We start from the raw sequence: 23,122 nt of genomic DNA on the forward strand, positions 1-23,122 counted from the left end.
AATTTTACGTGGTTGGCTCTTTTGAAGTTTTTCTGTAGCTGTTCATTTACCTAATAAAAGAATTTTTTTTCCTTGTTATCAGGTGAATGATTAAGCCTCAAAATTAAGAAAAATGTAGAATTTTTTTTACTTCAGAGAAATGTATCTATTAACATGCTTTAAAAAATGAATTAATATAGACTATCATTCCATTTTAAGAGAGGAACCAAGGTCCAGCTCCCTGTCAGAATAGCAAAATTGGATATTAGTATTACTTAAAAACAAATAATAATAAATACCAATAACAAAAAGCTGCCATTTAAAAAATATCCTTTGCTTTCCATGCATTTTAGAATGTAGGTATTATCTTCTTTTACAGATAAGGAAGTTGGAATGAGAGAAATGAAGTAAACTGCTCTAGGTCACAAAACTAGTGAGAACAGAGTTCAGATTCCAAGCCAGGCGCCTCTGACGTAAATGCCAGCATTCTTCATACACTAAGCTGCTTCCAGTTAATAGTGCACCTGCCATGGTTGATTCTCTTCCAATTCATAAATTTCTTACATGCAATCGCCTACATAGTCAACATTTTTCTCCATCATAGTCCTTGCATTCAGGTGTATTAAAAAAGGTTAATGAAGAAGTAGATCATAAGAACCAACCTCTCAGGGCGCCTGGGTCGCTCAGTCGTTGAGTGTATGCCTTCGGCTCTGGTCATGGTACAAGGGTCCTGGGATCGAGCCCCGCCCGCCTCAGGCTCCCTGCTCGGCGGGAGGCCTGCTTCTCCCTCTCCCACTCCCCCTGCTTGTGTTCCCTCTCTCGCTGTGTGTCTCTCTCTCATATAAATAAATAAAATCTTTAAAAAAAAAAAACGGAAACCACCTTTCTACCACCAGCTAAAGCACCACCCGTGCCCCTGGGATGCCCTACTTGGTAGTTGCATATAATTTCACCCGGAAATTGAAAGAAAATGCCTGCTCATTTCCCTTGAATTCAACCCCTCACTCACCTTCCCACCCACCCGCCTCCTTCTTTTACTTTAACCAAGGTCTGATTTACATTACTAGTCGAACATTCCTCCCAGGCTGCCTCAGCTCTCAGGAGCAGCAAACGTCCCAAACGGAGGCTGCAGGATCCCTGGGAGAGTTCCCATTACGTTCTTACAAGCTATTAATGCGTGTGCTTATATGGATGAGCTTTTCTCTTAGAACGTCGTATTCATTGTAAAATTTGGTCTGGAAGACACCACAGAGAAAGCTGAGTGAACAGCTTACACATCCTGCAGTGGCTGTGTCCTCCCAGGAAACTGCAGGCCCTTCCCAGCCCCAGAAAGTTGCTTTCCTCTGGACAGGGGACTTGGCCCCTCTCCTGACACCCAGCTCAGATTGGGTACTCAATGAATGGATGGATCTAGTCCAAGCCATTGTCTCCTAGATATGATGGTCCCCAGACCCAAAGAAGTGAGATTCCCTGTCCAATTCCACCAGGGCCTCACTCCCAATCCAGAGTGTTTGCATAAAACCCGGTTGCTTGTTTTTAGAGCCACATTAGTGTGGGCTGGAATCAGACTTTACTAACCCCCGCCGTGCCACCCTGGGCCAGGAGCTCACCTCATTTGCAAAAATGGGAGGAACGGGGACCACCTTAAAGGCTTGTGGTGAAGGATTTATAACTTGATGCACGCAGAGTACTTAGCATAAGGGCCGCCCCTGGCGGAGAATGAGGCCATTTTGATGGCGACGAAAGGGGGGGGGCGCCGGCGGGAAACCAGAGGTGGGGCAGCGGAAGGGGTGGGCGAGAGTTCCGCGTGGCGCCCGGCGGGGTGGCAGCGCAGCTCCCACGAGGTCCGGTCGAGATGCCCCGCAGAAGCTTGGCCTTACTCCCGCAGCCGGGTCTCTGCGTGGGGTGAGCGGCCGCCGCCGCGGGGCAGCGCCGCGAGGACCTTTGGACGCTCCCGCGGACGCCCCGCCCCGGAAACATGCCCCCCGCCGCCTTGGCGCGCTTTTGAAAATCTCTTCCCTTTCTCTTGTACTTCTCGCAGGGTCCGGGTTGCTCGGCGAGCTCAGTTCTCTCTCGTTAGCCCTGCGGGTGCCCCCCTCCGGGCGCAGCGATGAGGCGGACCCGCGCGGAGGTGGACGCGACGCTCCAGATCGCCAAGCTGAATGCGGCCGAGCTGCTGCCGGTGGTGCACTGCCTGGGCTTCGGCCCCGGGGCCGGCGCCGCTGCCGGCGACTTCTGCCTGCTGGAGCTGGAGCCCGCGCTGTGCCAGCAGCTGGAGGCCGGGCACAGGTGATTGCCCCGCGGGGAGACTGGGCCGGAAACGCGCCTTGATTTCAGCGCAGGGCTCGCAGCTGCCGGGAGGCCTCCTTTCCAGCGCGCTGCCTTTTTTTCCCCGCGGAGTCTACGCCACTGCTGGTCCGCCCCCTTAGCGGGACTGAGGTCATACGGAGGACAGGTCCAGCTGATCTGGGGGAGGCCTGCGTCCGCGGAAACAAAGCAGGAAAGATAACCTCAGTGACATTTTGGAGACCTTAACCGGGATGCCAGGAACTGCACTGAACACTTCCGCCATTCTAGCTTAAAATCCAGTGCTACTATCTAATATTTATACAGTTCTCCTTGCCTTCTACTTATATTCCATAAGTAGGTCGGACTGTAGGGAATAAGTTGAAAGACGTTCCACAGAGTTGGTCATTGTGGGAGGCCCTCAAAACACAGACTCGGCGTGGGGTCATTTAATGGAAATCTGAAGCTGTTTCTAATTTTGGGTCAGCTACACATTTGCTGCAAAACCCTGGATTAAAAAACATAAGAGGAGAAGTCTAGAGAATCGTTCAACTTTGGGCACTCCCAGCTTCTGGAAATAGGAGTTAGGGGCTCTGGTTTGCTTCTCTTCTGCACCGCCCTTCCTCCATCCAACACCTGTATTTTATTAGGTAGTTTGTTCTCTTGTAGATTTCTTTAAATTGAACTCTTCAGGCTTTCAGTTTTCATATTTACTGTCTGACACTGTTACAATTAACTGGCCCTCTGCAGATGCTAGCCACAAAGGATCTATAAGGAAGCCCGAGGGGAACCTCGTTTATTGGTTTTCATTCCAGCTGAGTTGAGGGGGAGCGCGGGGTTTAAGAAAGGACTTCAGGTGTGCGGACTTTGTTTTTATCCAGTTACTACTCATCCACCTGGCAATCCAGAAGGACCTAGAAATGTGTGTTTTAAAAACATTTTTGCCAGGGGACGGGTTTAAACAAAATATTGAAGCATGGATAGTGCAATGTGGAAATAAATGTTGAAGAGTGGGTACTTGGGACTGTTAAGTGTTAATAGCACAAGGAAACTAAAACAAACAAAACACTTTTCACTTTAAGTCTTAATTTTAGAAAGCATTTACACATTCTTCTATTTCAGGTTTTATTTTTATTTCTTTCAAAGAAGTGAATAGTGTACAGGAGAGTTGAACGTTCTACAGACAAAACTGCTGGAGTCTATGCCCTTGTCAATCCCGTCATCTCTGTCTTTAGTCTTCTTCCTTATGTCCTTCCCCTCTTGCTCTCTTCCACTGGTGAGCCTTTGTCAGAACTTATTTACTGCAGTTTGTGAAAACATATTTTTCATATATTTTCATTCAGCATTGCAGTTCTCTTTATATTCTCTTTATAAAGTCCCAGTTCCTTTGCAACAGAGCTGATGGGTAGGCTAGGATGTGCTTCTTTGATTGTTAGGGGATATTCAGAACAAAACAAGAAGACCCACCTTAGTTGGGTACCAGGACCAACAGCAGGGTGATCCTCTGGGAACCTGTTAGAAATGCAGAATCCTGGGTCCCATCCCAGACCTGCAGATTGGGATTCAGTTTTTTAATAAGATTCCCTGAGGTGCCTATGCATAGGTTTGAGAAGTATTGCTTTAACATGGTTTAGGAAATTGACATCTTGACCGAAGCTACTGGATGGTTTGTCTTGTGCTCTTCCAAGCAGTTTGCATGAAGGTGCCACATGGTGATTGTTGGCCTCTTGGCCTTTTTGGATCTTTCTTACTCATGTTGAATTATTGTTCCTTGGTGAAACCACCTGGTGCCCCTCTGTCTCTCAACAGGCCCCGCCCTTGCTTTGTGAGCCCAACATGTGCTCGAGGGTGATGAAAACAGGGGCCAGACACAGCCTCAAGACTTAATTTTTAAATTCTACAAGCCTAGAGGATTTTGGAACTGTTTATAATGAAGATGTCTATTGGTGTCTCTAAACCATGTATTTTCTTTTCCCATTTTCCTGCAGTCTTGTGATTCGGGGTGATAAAGATGAGCAGGCTGTGCTGTGCAGTAAAGACAAAACGTATGACTTGAGAACAGCAGACACTTCCAATATGTTGCTTTTTATTCCTGATTGTAAAACTCCGGACCAGCTGAAGATGGAGGAAACGCATTGTAACATTATTCACACTGAGGTACTGTTCTCTGCCTTCTAATTTATATGAGAATCACAACCCATGTGCTAATATTGCCTTTAATAATGCTGTAATGTACGGTGATTAACAACAAAAAATAAATTTAACATTAAAAATAAAATAAAATCTTTAAGTATGGGGGCACCTGGGTGGCTCAGTCACTTAAGCACCTGACTCTTGGCTTTTGGCTCAGGCATGATCTCAGGGCCCTAAGATGGGCCTTGAGTTTGGCTCTGTGCTCAGCAGGGGAGTCTGCTTGAGATTCGCTCCCTCTCCCTTCTGCCCCTCCCCCCTCTCTAAAATAATAAATAAAATAAATCTTTTAAAAAATCTTTAGTTGTGAAATGTATAATCACAGGGGATCTGCAAAGTTCTCTAATGAAATTTAAAATTTTTCAGCATTGTTTGGAGTCTTGTGAAGTTGGCTTATTTTCCCTATTTGATTTTTAAGTCCTAGACAAGATGACCATTTTCTGCAACATGGAAAGTTTATTATTAGGTGATGTATTCTAAAAGTTTTACCTATTTTTAGTAAGTCTTACTGTTTTGTTTTGATATGTTTTGAAAGGAGACTCCCTCGAACCACAACTAAATGCCTTAAGTAATGGTTATGAGGAGGAGAAATGAAGAAATTTGAATTTTTGAGGCAGGTGTGTTTCTTACCTCGGTTTAGCTCATTATTGTCTCTAGCCATGCATAATAAATTCTTAATTATTATGGAGACTACTGCTTACAGATACCAAATAGAAGTCTCCATCCTGGCTAGATTATTACACACGTCATGATCAAAACACAGCCCTTAATTCTCTCGGAATGACTTTAGGCCAACTACTGCCTTAGAATTGGAATAGAAATAAGGGAAAATACTGGGAAATGTCAGTGACCCATGATGTTGCTAGAACAGAGTAACTTCCAGTAAATTTTCTATTTTGGTTCAATTGTAATTAACTAGAAATATGGGCAGTTCAGCCTTTTGTAAAAGATGTTACTTTTTCATCGCGTACCTGTTTTGTAGGTATTTTTGCAGGGGTATAACAATATGGGAGTACCTCTGAGCTCTCGTTATGGAAATTCTGTGCGCTGAGACTGGGTACAGTGTAACAGATCTACCAACTAAAGTTTTCTTTTTTTTTTTTAAGATTTTATTTATTTGACAGAGAAAGCACAAGTGGAATGGGGGGAGGGACAAAGGGAGGGGGAGAAGCAGACTTCGCAGTGAGCGGGGAGCCCATTGCAGGGCTAGATCCCAGGACCCCGGGATCATGACCTGAGCCAAAGGCAGACACTTAACTGATTGGAGCGCCCCAAAGATCTACCAACTAAAGGTTTAATCTGTGGTTGCACTTCTAGATGCCTAGAAGGGCTAGGTGAGGAATGCACGTGGGCCAAACAGGCTGCTGCTGATAAAATGGTAGTGGTTACCAGTCTCTGCAACAACAGAGAATGGTGGGGTCTGTGGCAAATTGAAGAAAACAAGTCCCATGTAGGTGGGCGGCCACAGCTTGGCCTTGTGGGAAAGCAGGCCCAGAGCTGCCAAATCTTCTGACTTCTTGTTTTCAGGTAAACCTTGACATTTAGATCTTGGGACAAAATCTCCTCTGATATTTCCATGTCAGCAGCTAGTTTCAACTCTATACTAACTATCCCTTCCGCACAACACAAAGCACACACCAGCATCTGTGCTTTGGATATAACCAGCAGCCTGTCAGTTTGTGAACTGTGGATGAAATTGATCTTTTTGGTTTGGTCCTTAAGCTCCTCTTTTGGAATCGTCGGGTTCAACAACATTACCATCAGGTTTGGCTGGGCCTTGTCTAATCAATCAAGCCTTTTACTAGTTTGAAAGTAGAAGCATCCCCTGACCTTGCATTTTAGAGTTGGAAGGCACCCCGCATATAATCCAGTTCAGCCTTTTTTCCTTATTTATGTGAACCACTTACTGGGTACCTACCAAGTGCTAGATACTGGCAAGTCCCAGAGGTAGGGAGGGGTAACATACTCACCCATCAAGTAGCCACTGTCAGCTGGATTGCTTTGAGTGATGAGCCTCTCACTGTTTCACAATAGGGCATTAGCTGCAACTCTAGATAGTAGGAAGTTCTTGCACTGAAAAGAAATATTTCTTCCTTAACTTTCTGCTAGATTTTGACACCGTAAGCAACATAGAACAAGGATACTCCCTCTCTCCTTTAACATCCCTTCATTATTTGAAGACTGTGATCATGTATCTTCTTTATTTTTTGTTTTCCAGCCTAAAAGTATTCATTTTCTATTGTTTCCATCAGATTTGCAGAATAGTCACCATCCTGATCATTCTTTTTCTGGGCATACCCTAGTTTCCATAGTACACTTGAGATACTGAGCTCAATGACTGGTTTTCACTGTGTTGGCAGTGTCCTCTTAATTCGGGTTTGAAAAGATCTTCCTGAAGATACCCATCCATTTGCTTGAGATGGCTGGAGGGTGCCTTCTCAATAGAAAGCAGATTACCTGGCTCTCTTCTTTTTTTATTGAGAGTGGATGAGTTGGTTGAAATTTTGTGTGAAATTTTCTTTTAGAATGGCCCCTAAAAGGTTATATCTTTATATTTTCTAGATCTTTGGTTTTTCTAATAATTATTGGGAATTAAGAAGATGCAGACCTAAATTAAAGAAGCTAAAGAAGCTTTTGATGGAAAATACCTATGAAGGACCCGACAGTCAAAAAGAAAAGGATTCAAATCATTCAAAAGTAAGACTTATTTTCATTTGAAACTTAAAAAATAGAACTATAATTAGAGGCACTGATGGTGACATTCTTACTTTTAATGTTTATATTTACATTATGAAAATTTCAAATATACCCCAAAGCAGAAAGACCCCCATATATTCATCACCCATTTGAACATTTATCAATATTTTGTCAGTCTCGTTGCTTCTGTCCCCACGCTGCTTCCCGCTTTTTTTTTTTTTCCCCCTTCTTTTTCAGGAGTACTTTAAAGCAGATCCTAGATATCATGGTGTCATTTACATAGCTGAAAGCTTCACAGGTTCCTAACTATGGAATACATTTTTTAGAAGATAAATTAATTTTTATTTAATTAAAAATTATAGAGGCTCTTCAAAAAAGATTTTATGGAAATAGAAAGTATTCTTATTCTCATGTGAAAATTAACTGATTCCTGAAAGTATGGAAAACTATTTACAAGCCAAGTAAAAAAAAATTCTCCAGTTTTTAATGTAGTTTGAAATTACAGACCTGCACGGGCAATCTGAAGACCATATTTATGTTCTCTTTTTCTCCATTGACTGATTGATTTTCTTTTTTTCTTTTTCTTTTTCTGGTAACCACTTTATTGAGATACAATTTTGTATACCAGACAGTTCACTCATTTTAAAGTGACTTTAATTCAGTGGTTTTAGGATATTCACAGAGTTGTGTGGTCAGTCACCACGATGATGTTCAGAATATTTTCCTCAACCCAAGGAAACCCTGTACCTTCTAATTTTATTTATTTATTTATTTATTTATTTATTTTAAAGATTTTTATTTATTTGACAGAGAGACAGCGAGAAAGGGAACACAAGCAGGGGGAGTGGGAGAGGGAGAAGCAGGCTTCCCGCCGAGCAGGGAGCCTGGTGCGGGGCTCCATCCCAGGACCCTGGGATCATGACCTGAGCCGAAGGCAGACGCTTAACGACTGAGCCACCCAGGTGCCCCTGTACCTTCTAATTTTAACTGTTACCTTCTAATCTTACCTTTCCCTGCTTCCCTCTCCCACTCAGCCCTAGGCAACCACTAATCTACTTTCAATCTCTTGATTTGCTCTTGATTTGCCCTTTCTGGGTATTTCATATGAATAGAATCATATGATATGTGACGTTTTCTCACTGGCTTTTTTGACTTGTTCTGATGTTTTTCAAGGTAGGTTCATGTTGTAGCATATATCAGTAGTTTATTTCTCTTTATTGCTAAAAATACTCCATTTTATGGATATACCATATTTTATTTATTCATTCATCAGTTGAGAGTCATGGATAACTTTCTATATTTTGATTATTATGAAGGACACTGCTGTGAAAATTCATGTACAAGTTTCTAGTGGACCTGTGTTTTAATTTCTTTTGGGTATGTACATAATAAGAGTGGAATTGATGGGTCATATGGTAACTCTTTATAACTTTTTGAGGAACTGCCAGACTGTTTCCAAAGTGGCTGCACCATTTTACATTCCCATTGTATGAGGACTCCAATATCTCCACCTCCCTGACGACACTTGTTATTATCTTTTTTTATATCAATACCAGTGGATTTGAAGTGGTATCATCGTGGTTTTCTTGTGCATTTCCCTGATGACTGATGATGTTAAGCATCTTTTCATGTGCTTCTTGACTATTTGTATTTCATTGAAAATTGTCGATCCAGGAACTCCTTTGTCCAATTATTTGGTTGTCACTTTATTACTGAGTTGTAGGAGCATTCTTTATATAGTTTAAATACAAGTTCCTTATCAGATATATAATATGCTTCTATTTTCTCCCATTTTGTGGGTTGTGTTTTTACTTTCTTGATTAAAAAAAAAATTGTGATAAATATACATAACATGAAATTCACCATTTTAACCATTTTTGTGTGTAATGTTCTGTGGCATTAAGTACCTCCACACTATTATGCAACCATGACCACCATGCATCCATAGAAACCTTTCATCTTTCCCAAGACGAAACTATATATCCATTAAACACAACTCCCCAGTCTCTCCTGCTCCCATCCTCTGACAATCACTATTAGTTCTACTTTTCATCTCTGAATTTGACTATTCTAAATATCCCATACAAATGGAATTATACAATATTTGTCCTTTTGCATTGATGATATTTTGATGAAGTACAGAAGTTTTTCATTTTGATAAAATCCAATTTATCTTTTCTTTTGCTGCTTGTGTTTTTGGCATACTATCTACAAAACTGTGGCTAAATTCGACATCACAAAGATTTACCCCTATATTTTCTTCTTAGATTTCATGTAGTAATCATTACACATTATCAGAAGAAATTGAACTATAGTGTAAATATTGCCTTAATCTGTTGTATGTATCTATTCTCCCAAATTCAATAAGTCTAAAAAAATATTCTTCAAAGGACTTAGAATGGTTTTTTTTTTCTTTTTTCCTTGTTTCAGTATACAACTGAAGATTTGCTTGATCAAATTCAGGCAAGCGAGGAAGAAATGATGGTCCAGTTACAAGTTCTAAATGCCTGTGAGATTGAAGGTAGCATTACTTATCATAATTATTAATAATGATGGAATTTTCTGTTTCTACCAGCATCATGTGAGAAAGAAATTTATGGACCTCTTCATCCATTGCATATTATCTATTTAATCTAATTTTGGGCTTAAAGCTGATGATATTTATGTTTTTGGATGTGGGGTAGAGACTACATGTGATGTTTACATGAAGAGGTCCAGCTGTGACCAGTGACTCCAACCACTCCTAACAGGGCTTTTTGGAAATAAAGTTTTAAATCATGGATGCCTGCTGTTAATTGCTACAGTATATGGGTACCATGAATGTTGAGGTTAGAAACCAGTGGATTTTAATGCAACTCTCTGCATTTTTCACTTCTTGCCTGGGGATGGATAAAATTTTGGTCTGTGTTGAGGGGTACATAGATTATTCCTGGCATTTTCTCGGATTGACATCACACACTCCCTTTTCTAATGTTGCCTTTATTTTTTTCAGAATAGCAATAGTAACATTCTCCCCTGGAAATGCTGGATTTATACTTGATTTGTTTCTCCAGGGGTGGTGGTGGTGCCTTCAATGATCAGTTGGCATTTTGTGATCTTTCACAAGAATAGGGAAAGGTATCTTGATGTCCAGCCTTTATCTTGCTACTGGTTCATATCATACCTCTGAGTCTGTTGACTCTTGAGTGACCTAGGCTTCTTTCTGAGCCCAAGAACACCTCTGCAAGACAACTAGATGAGAGTTATAACCATGCCAGTGCCCCAGAGTGGAGATCACATGCGGGATATCCAACCTACGACCTTCACCTCATTTGTACAATGTTCTCTTGAAATCACTGAACCAGCTACAGGTTTCTGCATTTTCATTTAGATTGACAAGATTATTCTGAAATCATTATTAAAGGACTTGAAAAAAATGAGTCATATGTAAGGTACTTTTTAAAAACCACTAGGGTTTCTCTCCAGACACAATTCGTACTGATTAGGAGAAAAGTGTAAAAAGAAGCCTTGCTTATAAAGAAAGGTAAGACTTCTAGTGTCTCTTTTTTGTCCTGGGCAAGAGCACACTGCTTCTTTATCAATCTATTAGCCAATTAATTTGCTTACAATGTCCTTTGTTACTATTACTTTGGGAATTTGTAGGTTATTGGAGGATTCTTGAATTCGATTATGAGATGAAACTTCTGAATCACGTAACTCAGCTTGTGGATTCTGAATCTTGGTCTTTTGATAAAGTTCCTTTGAATACTTGCCTTCAGGAACTTGGACCATTGGAGCCAGAGTAAGTATTTTAATTACTGTCTTGCCAACTTCCTTAAAGGGAAGAAAATTATTTCCCAGGGTGCAAATAAATATAGGGAGTAGATTATATTTTGATGTCTTACAGAAATTTAAAAAATCGTAGAACCAGGAAGGACTTAGGAGTTTTGGTCACTGGACTGAATAAATGTGCATCATCTTTTTTTCCCTACCTTAAAAAATACAAAGAATGGTGCCTGGGTGGCTCAGTCGTTAAGCGTCTGCCTTTGGCTCAGGTCATGATCCCAGGGTGCTAGGATTGAGTCCCACATCAGGCTCCCTGCTCTCCCATCCCAGGGTGCTAGGATTGAGTCCCACATCAGGCTCCCTGCTCTCCCATCCCCCTGCTTGTGTTCCTGCTCTCGCTTTCTCTCTCTCTCTCTGTCAAATAAATAAATAAATAAAGTCTTAAAAAAAATGATGCATAAGTTATCTTGTGATAATGTATGCTTATGTAATTCATGAAAAAATGTTTAGCATGGGCCTGGCACGTAGTAGCCTTCCAGTATGTTTTAGTTAGTTCCTCCTGTAAAATTTTACTTAAGCAACCAAAATCACTTAGTGTTTCAAATCTCAAAATATATTATCTTAAGTTTTTAGTTAGCAATGGCGTTTAAGATATAATGCATAAAAATGTATTGATAACTTTTCAAAGGAGTGTTTTAAATTTTTCAGGGAAATGATTGCACACTGTCTTAAATGTTATGGAAAGAAATATGTAGAGGAAGGTAAGACTTGGAAAGTAATTTAACTTGTTTGTGTTAAGATTGGTATGCCTTTCTGAAACACGTGCCTGGGTTTGCAGGAGGTGAGTAGTGTGTAATTTTTTCTGAGAAATCGCGCTGGGGAAAAGGTTACAGCAGTAGTGTATTGAATTGTCAGAAGACAATATGAAACTTCCTCTTCCTTAGGTGAAGTTTATTTTGCACTGAGTGCTGATAAAATATGCAGAGCAGCAGCACAGATGCTACTTCAGAATGCAGTGAAATTTAACCTCGCTGAGTTTCAAGAAGTGTGGCAACAGAGTGTTCCCGAAGGAATGATAACTAGGCTTGATCAGCTTAAGGTAAGGTTAGCAGTGGTGATTGCTACCATAACTCAACGGGGTCTCATTAGTTACTGGGTGACATGAAATCTGTATTGCCACTGAGCTTGGAGCCACTTTATTTTCCTAGCCACCATCTCCATTAGGAGCAGACTGTACATTCAGTCCAACACTAGTTTTAGAACGTTTCTGTCGCCTCAGTGAGATCCCTCAGGCCCGTGTGCAGTTAATCCTGCTTCCCACCTGCTGCATTTCTGTTTCCACCAGCACTGTTATAGTCCACTGTCATGTTTGTCTGGCTATAAGGAGCAATGAAGTCCCTCAGCGGGCCCTCTGTACTTTTAATTTTGCCCACCTCCGATCCATTCTCTGCAGTGCTGCTAGAATGACCTTTGAAAAATGCCAGTCAGATTAGATGAACGTCATCCTTAAGATTTAATGGTTGTCCATAGCATTTAAGATAGAAAATCCAGGAGGACGCCTGGGTGGCTCAGTCGGTTAAGCGTCTACCTTTGGCTCAGGTCATGATCCCAGGGTCCTGGGATCGAGTCCTGCATCGGGCTCCCTGCTCTGTGGGGAGCCTGCTTCTCCCTCTCCCTCTTCCCCTCCCCCCTCCCCTCTGCTTGTGCACTCGAATGCGTTCTCTTTCTCTCTCTCTCAAATAAATAAATAAAATCTTAAAAAAAAAATCCAGGATTTGTATCTTGGCCTGAAAAACACTTCATCATCTCCCTTGTAGCTCCATCTCCTCCTCCCCCTCTCCTGCTCACTGCATACCAGCCGTCTTTCAGGTTTTCAAGATCATCAAGCTCTCTCCTACCTTAGGACCTGCACGCAAGGCTTTTTGTTCTAGAATGACCTTCTTTGTAATTTCGCCTTGCCACCTCCTATTCATCTTTGAGTCACTTCCTCAAGGACGCTTTTCTTTTTTCTAAAAAAAAAAAAAAAATGCCTCCTGTTTTACTTTGTCAGAGCACCCTGTATTTTTCTTTCCTGGCACTGACCGCTTAGCTCTGGGAAAATGTTTAATTATGTGGGTTTCACACTCTCCACTGTGATAGAATTTTGTTCACTGTTGCTTGCCAATGTACAGCATTCTGCCTGGCGTGTAGGGTATGCTCAGTAAGTATTGTTACAGCGTGAAAGGATTTGCTCAATATTTAGAGTTCCTTTTATGTCTAGGCACCACGCTAGATGCTGAGAAGAAAACCACGTGCTGTCAGGGTCCTCAGCCTGAGCTCTGGAGATGGGGGTGCACATTACATGTATAAATCCTTTCTTATAATGTAGAGTGATCTGTGTCATGGGAAGGGCATGTACAAGATGTTATGGGAGCAAAGAAAAGGGACTTACCCGTCTGGTCAATCAGGGATGATTTTCTGAAGGCATGGCTGTTTGAGCTGCCGAATTTGAAAGGATGAACTATGAACTCTCTAGATGGAAGGGCAGAGATGAGGACCCAGGAGAGCATGTTCTGAGACATGGAGGGATACAAATTGGGGCACTATTAGTAGGGATGCAGGACTAGAGTAAAAGGTGCTGGTGAGTCAGCGCGGGACACTATGGTCTGTGCTAAGGAATTTCATTCCTATTTAGAAAGCTCTGGGGCCTTTTAGTGACATCAGAAGAGCTACCTGATGAATTCTGCCTTTTAGAAAGAACACGATGACATTGAGGATGGTTGGATGGAAGGTTGGCTAGATTATGAAAAAGGAGAAGTCTCCAGGCTCTCTATAGTTATGTACTCCTAACTAAGAAAGTACTGGCCAAAGAAATAGGTGATGGAGAATGGATAAGGGAAATGTTGAGGCCTTAAAATCTATAGGATTAAGTGACCATGTAGGTATGGGGTTTGAATAATGGAATCGAGGATAATGCCCAGGTTTCATGGTTTCCTAGGCTAATGGGACTAGAGCAGTTTTGGGTAACAAACACAATGGGTTCATAGATAGGTTTGGATATAGAGTTCTTGTGCTCGTTCTCGGAAGAGCAATTTGAGTTGAAGATACCTATGTTACTGTCATTAGCAAGTAAGTAGTGTTTGCAGTCCTAGGTTTAGTCGAGGTGAGTTGAGCCACTCGGGACAGTGACAGTGAGACAAGTCGAGGGATCAGGGTAGGAACCCCAAGGAACCACAACATTGAGTTAGGAGGAAAATAATGAGACGGTGATGTCAGTGATGGAGATTCAAAGAGGGAGGAAGCAACATTAATAAAGAAAACAGGGCTAGCAAATCCAAGGAAAGGGCCCACTAGATTTGGCAATGACAGGTCATTGGTGACTTTGAACTCGAGCTAACCTGATAAATTGAGCAGCGGAAGCCAGATTGTAGAAGGGAAAAGGAGAATTCACTGTTTAATGGAGCTCTTTTTATGAAAAAGGCTATTGAGGGTTTCTGGGTAGTTTGTGTAAATTTCACATAGCTGACATTTTAAGTGGCTTGGGCTCAGCCAAACCTAAAGAATGAGTCGTATTTAGACACTAGACCATTATTTTAACTGCCCTTTTTCATTTCATTTTTAAATAGGGTTTAGCCTTGGTGGATAGACACTCAAGACCAGAAATCATATTTTTGCTAAAAGTAGATGATTTGCCTGAGGATAATCAAGAACGTTTTAACAGTCTATTCTCTCTAAGGGAAAAGTGGACAGAAGAAGACATTGCTCCATATATTCAGTAAGTAATTTACTAAAGTGGATTCTGAGAGTTCTTTGTAGCATAGGGGTTTTAGATTTATGATTAGGACACTTCTTTTTTTTTTTTTTTTTTTTTTGAGTGTTCCCTGAGGACATGGTCTTCCTTTGAAACTTTTTCAAGTGGTGGCTGTCTTCTCTGTCATTCTTTACAACTTCTGATCCTGGAGGTGGGGAATGTGTTGTCTTTCTTTCTCATGCTGCCTCTAAAACCACTTCTCTGCCCTCCTCCCTGCAAAACTGCAGCTCTTTGAGGCCCAGTCAGACTGCATACCCCGCTATGGCTCTAAAGCAAACCCTCTCTCTGATGGATACCTCCTCTCTTTCCTGCTGCCTCGCTTTAACATTTTGGTAGATGCCAGATTGCAGAAGAACTACCTAGCTCGTTAGTCACTGTTTACAGGACCTCAAATGTACTAATGCTGCCACCTCTAAACTGTGTCTTAGCTTCTCAGTCCTCTCCTCCCTTTACCCAGCTTGGATTTCCTGCTCAGGGTCTTTAGCTTCTACTGGGCATGCTTTGCTCCTGTGGCCTTTTCTCCCCCTTATCACACCTCTCTGGCAAAAAAAAGAAATCCACAAAGATAAAACTCAACTTTTCTGCTTACTCTGTGCCTACACGTGGGCAGGTGACAAATTTCCTGGAGAAAAAGACATTGGAACTTGCCAGTCTTACTTGAGAGCTTGAGTGGTACTTAGCTGGGTCCTTGGCAAAGCACCATTTGAAACTTTTCTATCCTTGGAGCTCACTTTTCATATTTTTGCTTTTCGTGGCATCAATACCTCTATTTTCCTCTTCACCCGCAGCTTGTGACCTCGTTTCTTGAGAAAATAGAAGCAGATGAGAAAAAACAAGGACAACTTCTTTCCTACCACCAAACCTGCCAGCCTCTTTGTATTATGTCCATACATACTCCCTTTGCAGGCCTTCCTCTATAATGCATGAACCATCCCTCCTCCTAAGGCCAGTCCTCCTGCACTGGATCCATCCCTCTGGCCTTATTAAAGACATACATCCTCTAGTTATCATTTTCCCCCTTGTGTTATTGATGTCTCCCTACCTGCTGGATTATTCCCATCAATATATGGTATACTGTAGTATTGCTCATTTCAAAAAACAACAACCTACTGGACCCCATACCCTCTGCTCTCCTTCACAAGAAATTCCTTTTGAAAGTTTGTGTACTCCTTTCTGCTTCTTTGTCTCCCATTCTTTTCTTAACCTGTTGTACTCCTTTCTGCTTCTTTGTCTCCCATTCTTTTCTTAACCATCTCTCTACATTTCAGTGGTCAACTGTCTGTCCTTGTTTACTTGGCCTCTTAGAACTGTTGGACACTGTGGACCACTTTCTACTTGAAACACACCATTTTTGTCCCTTCTCTCCCGAGGCAGCTCCTTTTCTGTCTCTTCCTCATGTCTCCCTTTTCTTTCCAATCTTTAAATGTTGGTGTGCTCCAGGACTATCCTTGACCATCTGCTGTTTCATTTATATTTTTTCCCTTGGTGCCCTCATCTAGACCTGGATTTAAACTTAATGACTTCCTAATTTTATCTTCATATTTGATCTTTTCCCTGAGTTCCAGTTTCTCTTATCTAGCTGCCTATTGAACACTTCCACTTGGATAGCTAAGAGGAATTTCAAACCTGACACGCCCACAACATAACTGTGGTTCCACCTTGTCCTAACCCCATCTTCCACCTCTCTCTGTAACATCACCACCAGTAATCCAGTTACTCAAGCAAAAAGTCTGAGAATCATACTTGTCTTTTTCTTCTCTTGCTCCCTGTTTCAAACTATGAGCAAATCCTGATGGATCATCTAGTACCTGCCTCTGAATTGGTCTCCCTACTTATATTTTCCCCCTCTTCTCCTGTCCCACTTTTCAAACTTATTATTTTGGAAAATTTTTAAAAATTCAAAAGTGACAATATAACATAATGAACCCGCCCATGTACTCACCACTTAGCTTCCATAATCATCAACTCATTGCCTCCATTATTTAAAACTTAGATCACATTCTGCTTTTCCATTAATGAAAACCCACCTAGTGACTTCCCTTTATACTTAGAATTAAATTACGACTTCTTTCCATGTTCTTTAAGGCCCTGTATGACCTTGCCCTTGCTCCCTTCTCTAGCTCATGTCCTTTCTTTCTTCCTTCACCTCCTTTGTTCCAGTTCATAGTCCTTCTCCTCTTTGGGGTATACAAGATGAAGCTAAAATTCAGGAAGGGTGGGTAACATAAATAAGCACACACAAGTAGCCTAGGATCCAGGGTCTCCGTGTCTAGACCTTCCTATATCACATGGCTTGTATTTCTAATTTGGAGCCTGTGTGATATAATGGGAAAAAAAAAATTGGACTTAGAAGTCATGCAGATTTGGCAGCGAAGTTTGGTTCCATCCATGACTACCTGAGCCCCATATCTAATGTGCGGTTAAGTAATACATTACTTTTACTCTTTCTGTGGTTAAATGAGGTTACATGTAAAGTAGCTAGTTCAATTAAGGCTTAGTAACCACTCCCTACCCTGTCTCTTCCACAAACACACATCCTTATGCTTGTTGGAAAGATGGATTTAGGCAAGACAGATATAAATAACTAGCACTGTGAATATTATGTTCCCTAACATATTCATGCAATTCATTTTTTTTTTAATTGTTCCCACAGAGATTTGTGTGGAGAGAAGCAAACCATAGGGGCATTACTCACTAAATATTCTCGCTCTTCAATACAAAATGGTGTTAAAGTTTACAATTCAAGAAGACCCATTTCTTAAAAGAACAACAGTCTGTTCTTTGGGACTAAAGTTGCTTCATAAAATTGACGGTTATAAGAAAAAGATTATTGCATATATTTGTATTCCAGATTTTAAAAAACATACTTTGAAACATTTTTCTCCTAATCCTAAGCATTTTGAAACTATTGCTCTTTTTCCCTTAAAGGTAATAGGATATTTCTATATCTTTCAAGTTATTTTTTCATTATGCATACAGTGTAAACAAGGACAAAAGAAAGTTATTCCCTATATTTAGTATATCTCGAGTCTATGTGGTTTTATTTATAGAAAAGTGTTGCCTTTTTTATATGTAAAGTTGCATTCCTTTAATTAGGATTTGACGTTCTAATCATTAACAAATTTAAAGGCTTTTTCAGAGGACTAAATAGTAATAGTTTCCTAGAAGAGTAATTATTCACTTAAATGTCATTTCTCAAGTGATTTCCTCTCTATTTTCAACATTCCACCAAGACAGGGAGTCACTAGATCCTCTCTGTTACCTAAATTAGTCATTTGCATTGATGAAATTGGCTTGGTAATAGCTGCTGTGTTGCTTGGCTGATGTCCATGTGCACTTTGGGATGAAATGGATTTGATACTCAATCTTAGGTGAAGAATACTAATAGAGCAATTTATAATCCTGTAATGGAGAAAACTGACACGGGTAGTACTGGAAAACTACAAGTAATGTCTAATGGATTTTGGAATGTTTTAAAGTTCTTTTATAGCTTTATTTTCCTGATTTGCATTCATTTAGACCAAAGGTCAAATTAATTTTAACTTAGCTAATAAACTTGTCACCAGGACAGTTTGCGGGCTTAGGCCAAAGATAAATCTGATCCAAGGTTAAAAAAATGTTAATGGGTAATCCACAATTACCTAACCAAGATTTAACTGTTACTGAAATTTACAACTGTTCTATTCTCTTGTACGTGAACTGCAAATGTTGATGGCTTCAAAATATTTGTCTTTTCAATAAATGTTCTGTATGTATGTAAAATTATTTGAAAAAAAAATACTGAGGCAGTATCTAGTGAGGACTCTGAAGTTTGAGTTAGACTACCTGGGGTCTAATTATTTGTGTCACAGCTTCAATCACTGGGGCCCAATGAGTTCACGGTGTCCCTTCACACAGCAAACCAGCAGGACCTCCCCTTCTTCTGGTTTCATGTATCCCTGTTCTAAGACCGCCACCTACTCCCCGCCCCGCTTTTCGCAAACCATCACATATTTCTTCAATTTTAACAGTTGTCTCCCACTGCATGTGCCTGGAAAAGCAAATGCAAAACCCCTCCTATTATCGCGCGAGCCCCACCCACTGACACAAAACTTCCGGCTCCCGCCCTCGCCGCCGTCCCACTTCCGCTGACGCCAGAGGTCAGAGGTGACAGGCAAGATGTCGGCTGTCTGTGGCTTTGAGCGGTTGGTGAGAGGAGCATCTTCGTAACAAGCTCGCCGGAGACGGCTAAAAGGAGCCGAGTCGCGGGAGCAAGTTTGAGGCGGCGGCGGGGTGTGGGCGCCGAGGGAGCCCTGGCCGCGGGGCATGACTGTCGGGAGCGTAGGGGAGCGGGGAGTGGGAGGTGCCGGAGGCTGGTGATACCCGGCAGCCCCTCGGGAAACGAGGACGCCAAGCTCGGTGGGAGCGCTTCATGCCGCCAACTGGTTTAGAACCCGCCAGAATGAACAGGAAGAAAGGAGACAAGGGCTTTGAAAGCCCAAGGCCATATAAATTATAAGTATTTTTTTTGTGTGTTCCTTTCCTAGCTTTTGTTTTTATTAATTAGATTTTGTGATTGCTTGAAGCTGCCTTGGTGAGCCTGGGAAATGTGGGAAACTAGAGCCCACTCACCGTGCTGGAAATGCCGTTTGTAGGACAGTATGTATGGTTTTGAATGGCAGTATTGTTCAACAGATTTAATGCCCCTGGCAGGTGAATAAGTGTTTTTCTTAAAGTACCTGGCCGTATTTTTATACAAAGAAATCTATTTTCGTGGCTGTTACTAAATTTAAAACATGCAGTTACCTTAGACATGCATCCTTAAACATGCATCCTACCCTAGTAGGATTGTAAAATAAAAGATAAAGTATGATTGTGAGCTGCTTAGAACTTCTTATTTACACTTTGATAGAATTATGCTTTTATTTAATAACAGGAGTATTTTCTTTTTCTTTTTTAATATACAACCCATCAGGTCGTCTGCATCAACAACATAAACTTCCAGAGAAAATCTGTTGTGGTAAGTATATTCTCAACAATTATAAGCAGTAGCAAGTTCAAACACCCTTTACAGTATTTAGAAACTTTCCCTTCCAAATGACTATGTTTCAAGAATAGGTAAGATTTAGAATTCAGGTCTGTGTGACTCCAAGGTACATAGCCTTGCTGCTCTACTGACTGCCTCAAGTCTCCCTTCTCGCTCGCTCTCTTTTTTTTTTTTTGTTTCTGGATTAACATTTTATTCTGTTTAATCTGTTGTGGAATATGAAAGTCTGTATTACCAAGCATTTTAGAATTGTGCATGAAACAAGAATAAGCCCATAGTGAAATTTCTTCTGTGAAAAAAGTTAAGGTTAGTACTCTCACTGACTCAACTTGGCTGCTAAGAGGCCAGTTTTGTTTTCTGATTCTTGGCTGACTTGATTTAGGAGCACTGCTTTGTAAAGGTTTAGGTAAGGTGTTTAAAATCTTGTAAACACCACCCCTTTCCTTTGAGGTGTATAGATTGCATATATAATCCATTCTGGGGCAGTCCTTGGCTGCCTAAGTACTTAATTTGGGGGGACCTGTATTAAAGAGACAAATCTTAGTGAGCTATCTTTGTTTTTTGTTTTTTGTTTTTTGTTTTTTGTGGGGGGGGTAATGGCTTGAACTTCCCTCTGGAAATGTTACCCCTGTATGTGTATGTTTACTCAAGATGAGCTGTACAGTTAAATAAAAAAGTAACCTATTATAGGAATCTTAGAATCCTTAAAGGTTCACTAAGTCCTATCTCCTTATTTAAGGAATTTCTCTATCAATATTCCCTGCCTGTGGTTAGGGCTGACCCTTGAACAATGTAGGGGTTAGGGACCCCGACTCCCTGCACAGTCAAAAATATGGGTATAACTTTTGACTTGCCAAAAACTTAATTGCTAAGAGCCCACTGTTGACCAGAAGCGTTACCAGTAACATGAACAGTCGATTAACGCATATTTTGTGTGTTTATTATATACTGTATTCTTGTAATAAAGGAAGGTAGGGAAAGAACGTGTTATTAAGAAAATCATAAGGAAGAAAAAATACATTTACATTACTGCCCTGTATTAGGAAAAAATCCACATATAAGTGGGCCTGTGCAGTTCAAACCTGTGTTGTTCAAGGGTCAGCTTTATTTACCTTGTCCTTCATGGAAGGATACTTTAGGTGTGTTGTGTTGTAGTAATTAGGTAGGGAAGATAGGAGAATTAGGGAGTTTAGTTAAGAAGTTACTGTAATAATCTTGTGGAGAAATGATGAAGCCCTGAAAGAAAATAACAGTAATGAAAGTGGTATAGAAATAGAGTTGACGTGATTGAATTATAGTGAACGTTTATTGAGTACATTCTATGTATGAGACTTTTCTAAGGTTTTATGTGTGTGACCTCACTTAATCACAAAAACCCCATGAAGTAGACATATTTTAATCCTCATTTTTAAAATTAAAGCAGCTGAAAAACTGGAGAGTAACTTTCTTCAGGGCATAAAGTTAGAAAGTGACGGAGCCATTTTTTAATCAAGGATGACCTAAGAGTCACCTGCAGCTCCTTTCTGTCTGTTGTTCCCCCTCTCCACCTCCTCTGCACCTGCCGAAATAATAGATGGGAAGGAACTGAGATGACTCTTACTAAGAATGTTAGGAAGGAGTTGTGAATGATTTGGGGGTTTCCCACTGGAAAAATTGGTTGGATGGTGAGTGGATTAGGGTCCTGAAGGAAATAAGCAGCATATTCATACAGGTTAATTGAGGGAAAGTTGTAAAAGGACTATTTAGAACAAACAGCTTTAAGAGAAACCAAGAGATGGTGGGGCGCGCTAGGTTGGCAACAAGGAACAGTTAACATTTCTAAACCTGAAAGAATAAAGGAAGTGGTTACTAGGGTATAATAGACTATAGTAGCTGTGGGAAGGAGTCACCTTATAGGAGGTGTGGACTTTGGTGGAAGAATGAAGCTACTGCCTCCCTCAGCTGGGCAGCGAGGAACCTGGAAGGATAGATGTAATGAGCCCACTTTTCCTTCTGCTCTTCCAATTTTCTCCTCATGCTTCCCATTTGACCACCCCAGCCGGAAGCTACAGGACTAGTGGCCAGTTAATATAACTCCTGGGGTATAGAATGGAGAGTGGATTAGGAGGGGCAAAAGGAGAATATCTGGAATAGTCTACCCATTTGCCCCCAAACCATTCTTTCTTGTTTTTTGTTGAGATGAGAAGCTACACAGGGAACTGAATGAAGTCTTACCTACTATTGCAGAGGTTGGCAAGGGCTGACTACCTATTTTTGTAACAAGTTTTATTGCAGTACAGCCACACCCACTTATTTATATATTGTCTAAAGTGTTTTGGAGCTACAGTGGCAGAGTGACAGAGGCTGTGAGCACCACAAAGCCTATTTACTGCCTGACCCTTTAGGAAGCTTGCTAGTCCCTCACCTCATGAGCTCATGTGAGGATACGGCAGCTCAGCTCTACTCCCACCTGAAGTATTAGCTACCACCACTATCTTTCATCCAAAGTAGTGGCAAGAAAATTGGGTAAGAGAATGTGAAACTTAATTGCTACAGCCCCTGCTTTCTGCAGCTGGTGTCAAGGCCAGAGTTGATAACAGCTTCCTTATTCTTCCGCCCATTCCATTTTTCCTTTTTCTTCTGCTGATGTTTCTCTTGGGTCTGAGCTAGACTTTCATTCCTGTAGGATCTGCATCCTTTCTTGTCCTTTATCGGGTTGTTGCACTTTTCCATTGATGAGGACTGTTGGTCAAGGGAGCCCTAAGAGGCATCCTGTGAATCCCCCGGACTGCAGATAGAATTGTTGTCCGTTCTGTGTAGCAGAACCTGAGTTTCTGTTTGATAATTGGGATTAGCCATTCCAATCAGTATAGTGACCTCTTTCTCTGCCTGATGATTTAGTGGCATGAGGAACCCAAAGTGGTCAAGGGACAGTCTCAGCTTCCAGTGTAATGGAACCATGACTATGTGCCTGGTGGATGCATTTTTCTACTGGCCAAACATACTGAACCCAAGGTTAAAAAGACAGCAAAAATTCCTTCAGTGTGTTTTTTGACATAATAGAACAGTCACTCCAACTTTTACCTTTTGGTTTGCAGATCTGTTTTGGCTATGGAAAGATGACCCTATATATTATCCGCTAGTTAAAATAGCATCCTCTTAGAGGTCTCTCAACTGATGCAGTAACTGAGCCTTCAGCAGTTGATCATGCCAGCGCTTTTGGATGTTGGGCACAAGATAAAACCAGTAAATTTTGTGTGTAAGAGCCCATCACGACACTTCGCTGTATGCTTAGTTAGAGGCATGTATGAGATACTACAATGTTATATAAGGTTTTCTATAAGTATGTTGTGGTTTGGGAGGGAAAAGCTAGACTATGTCTGCTCTTATAAGGACAGATATGTTCTTGA

At 41.2% G+C, this 23,122-nt stretch overlaps 2 protein-coding genes across 5 annotated transcripts in view; both read left to right on the top strand.

The window, feature by feature from the left end:
• Positions 1 to 1,785: 1,785 nt before the first annotated feature.
• DSCC1 (DNA replication and sister chromatid cohesion 1) lies at positions 1,786 to 18,469 on the top strand. Its single transcript, XM_028090861.2, has 9 exons — positions 1,786 to 2,268; positions 4,254 to 4,422; positions 7,018 to 7,152; positions 9,583 to 9,673; positions 10,795 to 10,933; positions 11,626 to 11,678; positions 11,862 to 12,016; positions 14,523 to 14,671; positions 17,361 to 18,469. Exons 1-9 carry the CDS (start codon positions 2,090 to 2,092, stop codon positions 17,467 to 17,469), a joined length of 1,179 nt encoding a protein of 392 aa, XP_027946662.1. The 5' UTR covers positions 1,786 to 2,089; the 3' UTR covers positions 17,470 to 18,469.
• Positions 18,470 to 18,543: 74 nt separating this feature from the next.
• TAF2 (TATA-box binding protein associated factor 2) overlaps positions 18,544 to 23,122 on the top strand; it is an 83,259-nt gene continuing 78,680 nt past the window's right edge. For all 4 annotated transcript variants that reach the window (XM_028090856.2, XM_028090857.2, XM_028090858.2 and 1 more), the window contains exons 1-2: positions 18,544 to 19,201; positions 19,652 to 19,706. In XM_028090856.2, the coding sequence (XP_027946657.1) occupies positions 19,119 to 19,201; positions 19,652 to 19,706 (138 nt within the window). In that variant the 5' untranslated portion in view covers positions 18,544 to 19,118. The remainder of the gene's footprint in view (positions 19,202 to 19,651; positions 19,707 to 23,122) is intronic.

The sequence above is a fragment of the Eumetopias jubatus genome, unplaced genomic scaffold (assembly GCF_037043125.1).
Source record: "Eumetopias jubatus isolate StellerSeaLion01/CBP00866 unplaced genomic scaffold, mEumJub1_p1.0 scaffold_4, whole genome shotgun sequence".
NCBI classification, from domain to species: Eukaryota; Metazoa; Chordata; class Mammalia; order Carnivora; family Otariidae; genus Eumetopias; species Eumetopias jubatus.

Excerpts from the sequence above, each read along its gene's own strand:
- DSCC1 (XM_028090861.2), top strand. The coding sequence starts at position 2,090 with ATGAGGCGGACCCGCGCGGAGGTGGACGCGACGCTCCAGATCGCCAAG. Across the intron at positions 9,674-10,794 it reads AAATGCCTGTGAGATTGAAG|GTTATTGGAGGATTCTTGAA; the intron begins GTAGCATTACTT and ends GGGAATTTGTAG. Across the intron at positions 11,679-11,861 it reads AAAGAAATATGTAGAGGAAG|GTGAAGTTTATTTTGCACTG; the intron begins GTAAGACTTGGA and ends CCTCTTCCTTAG.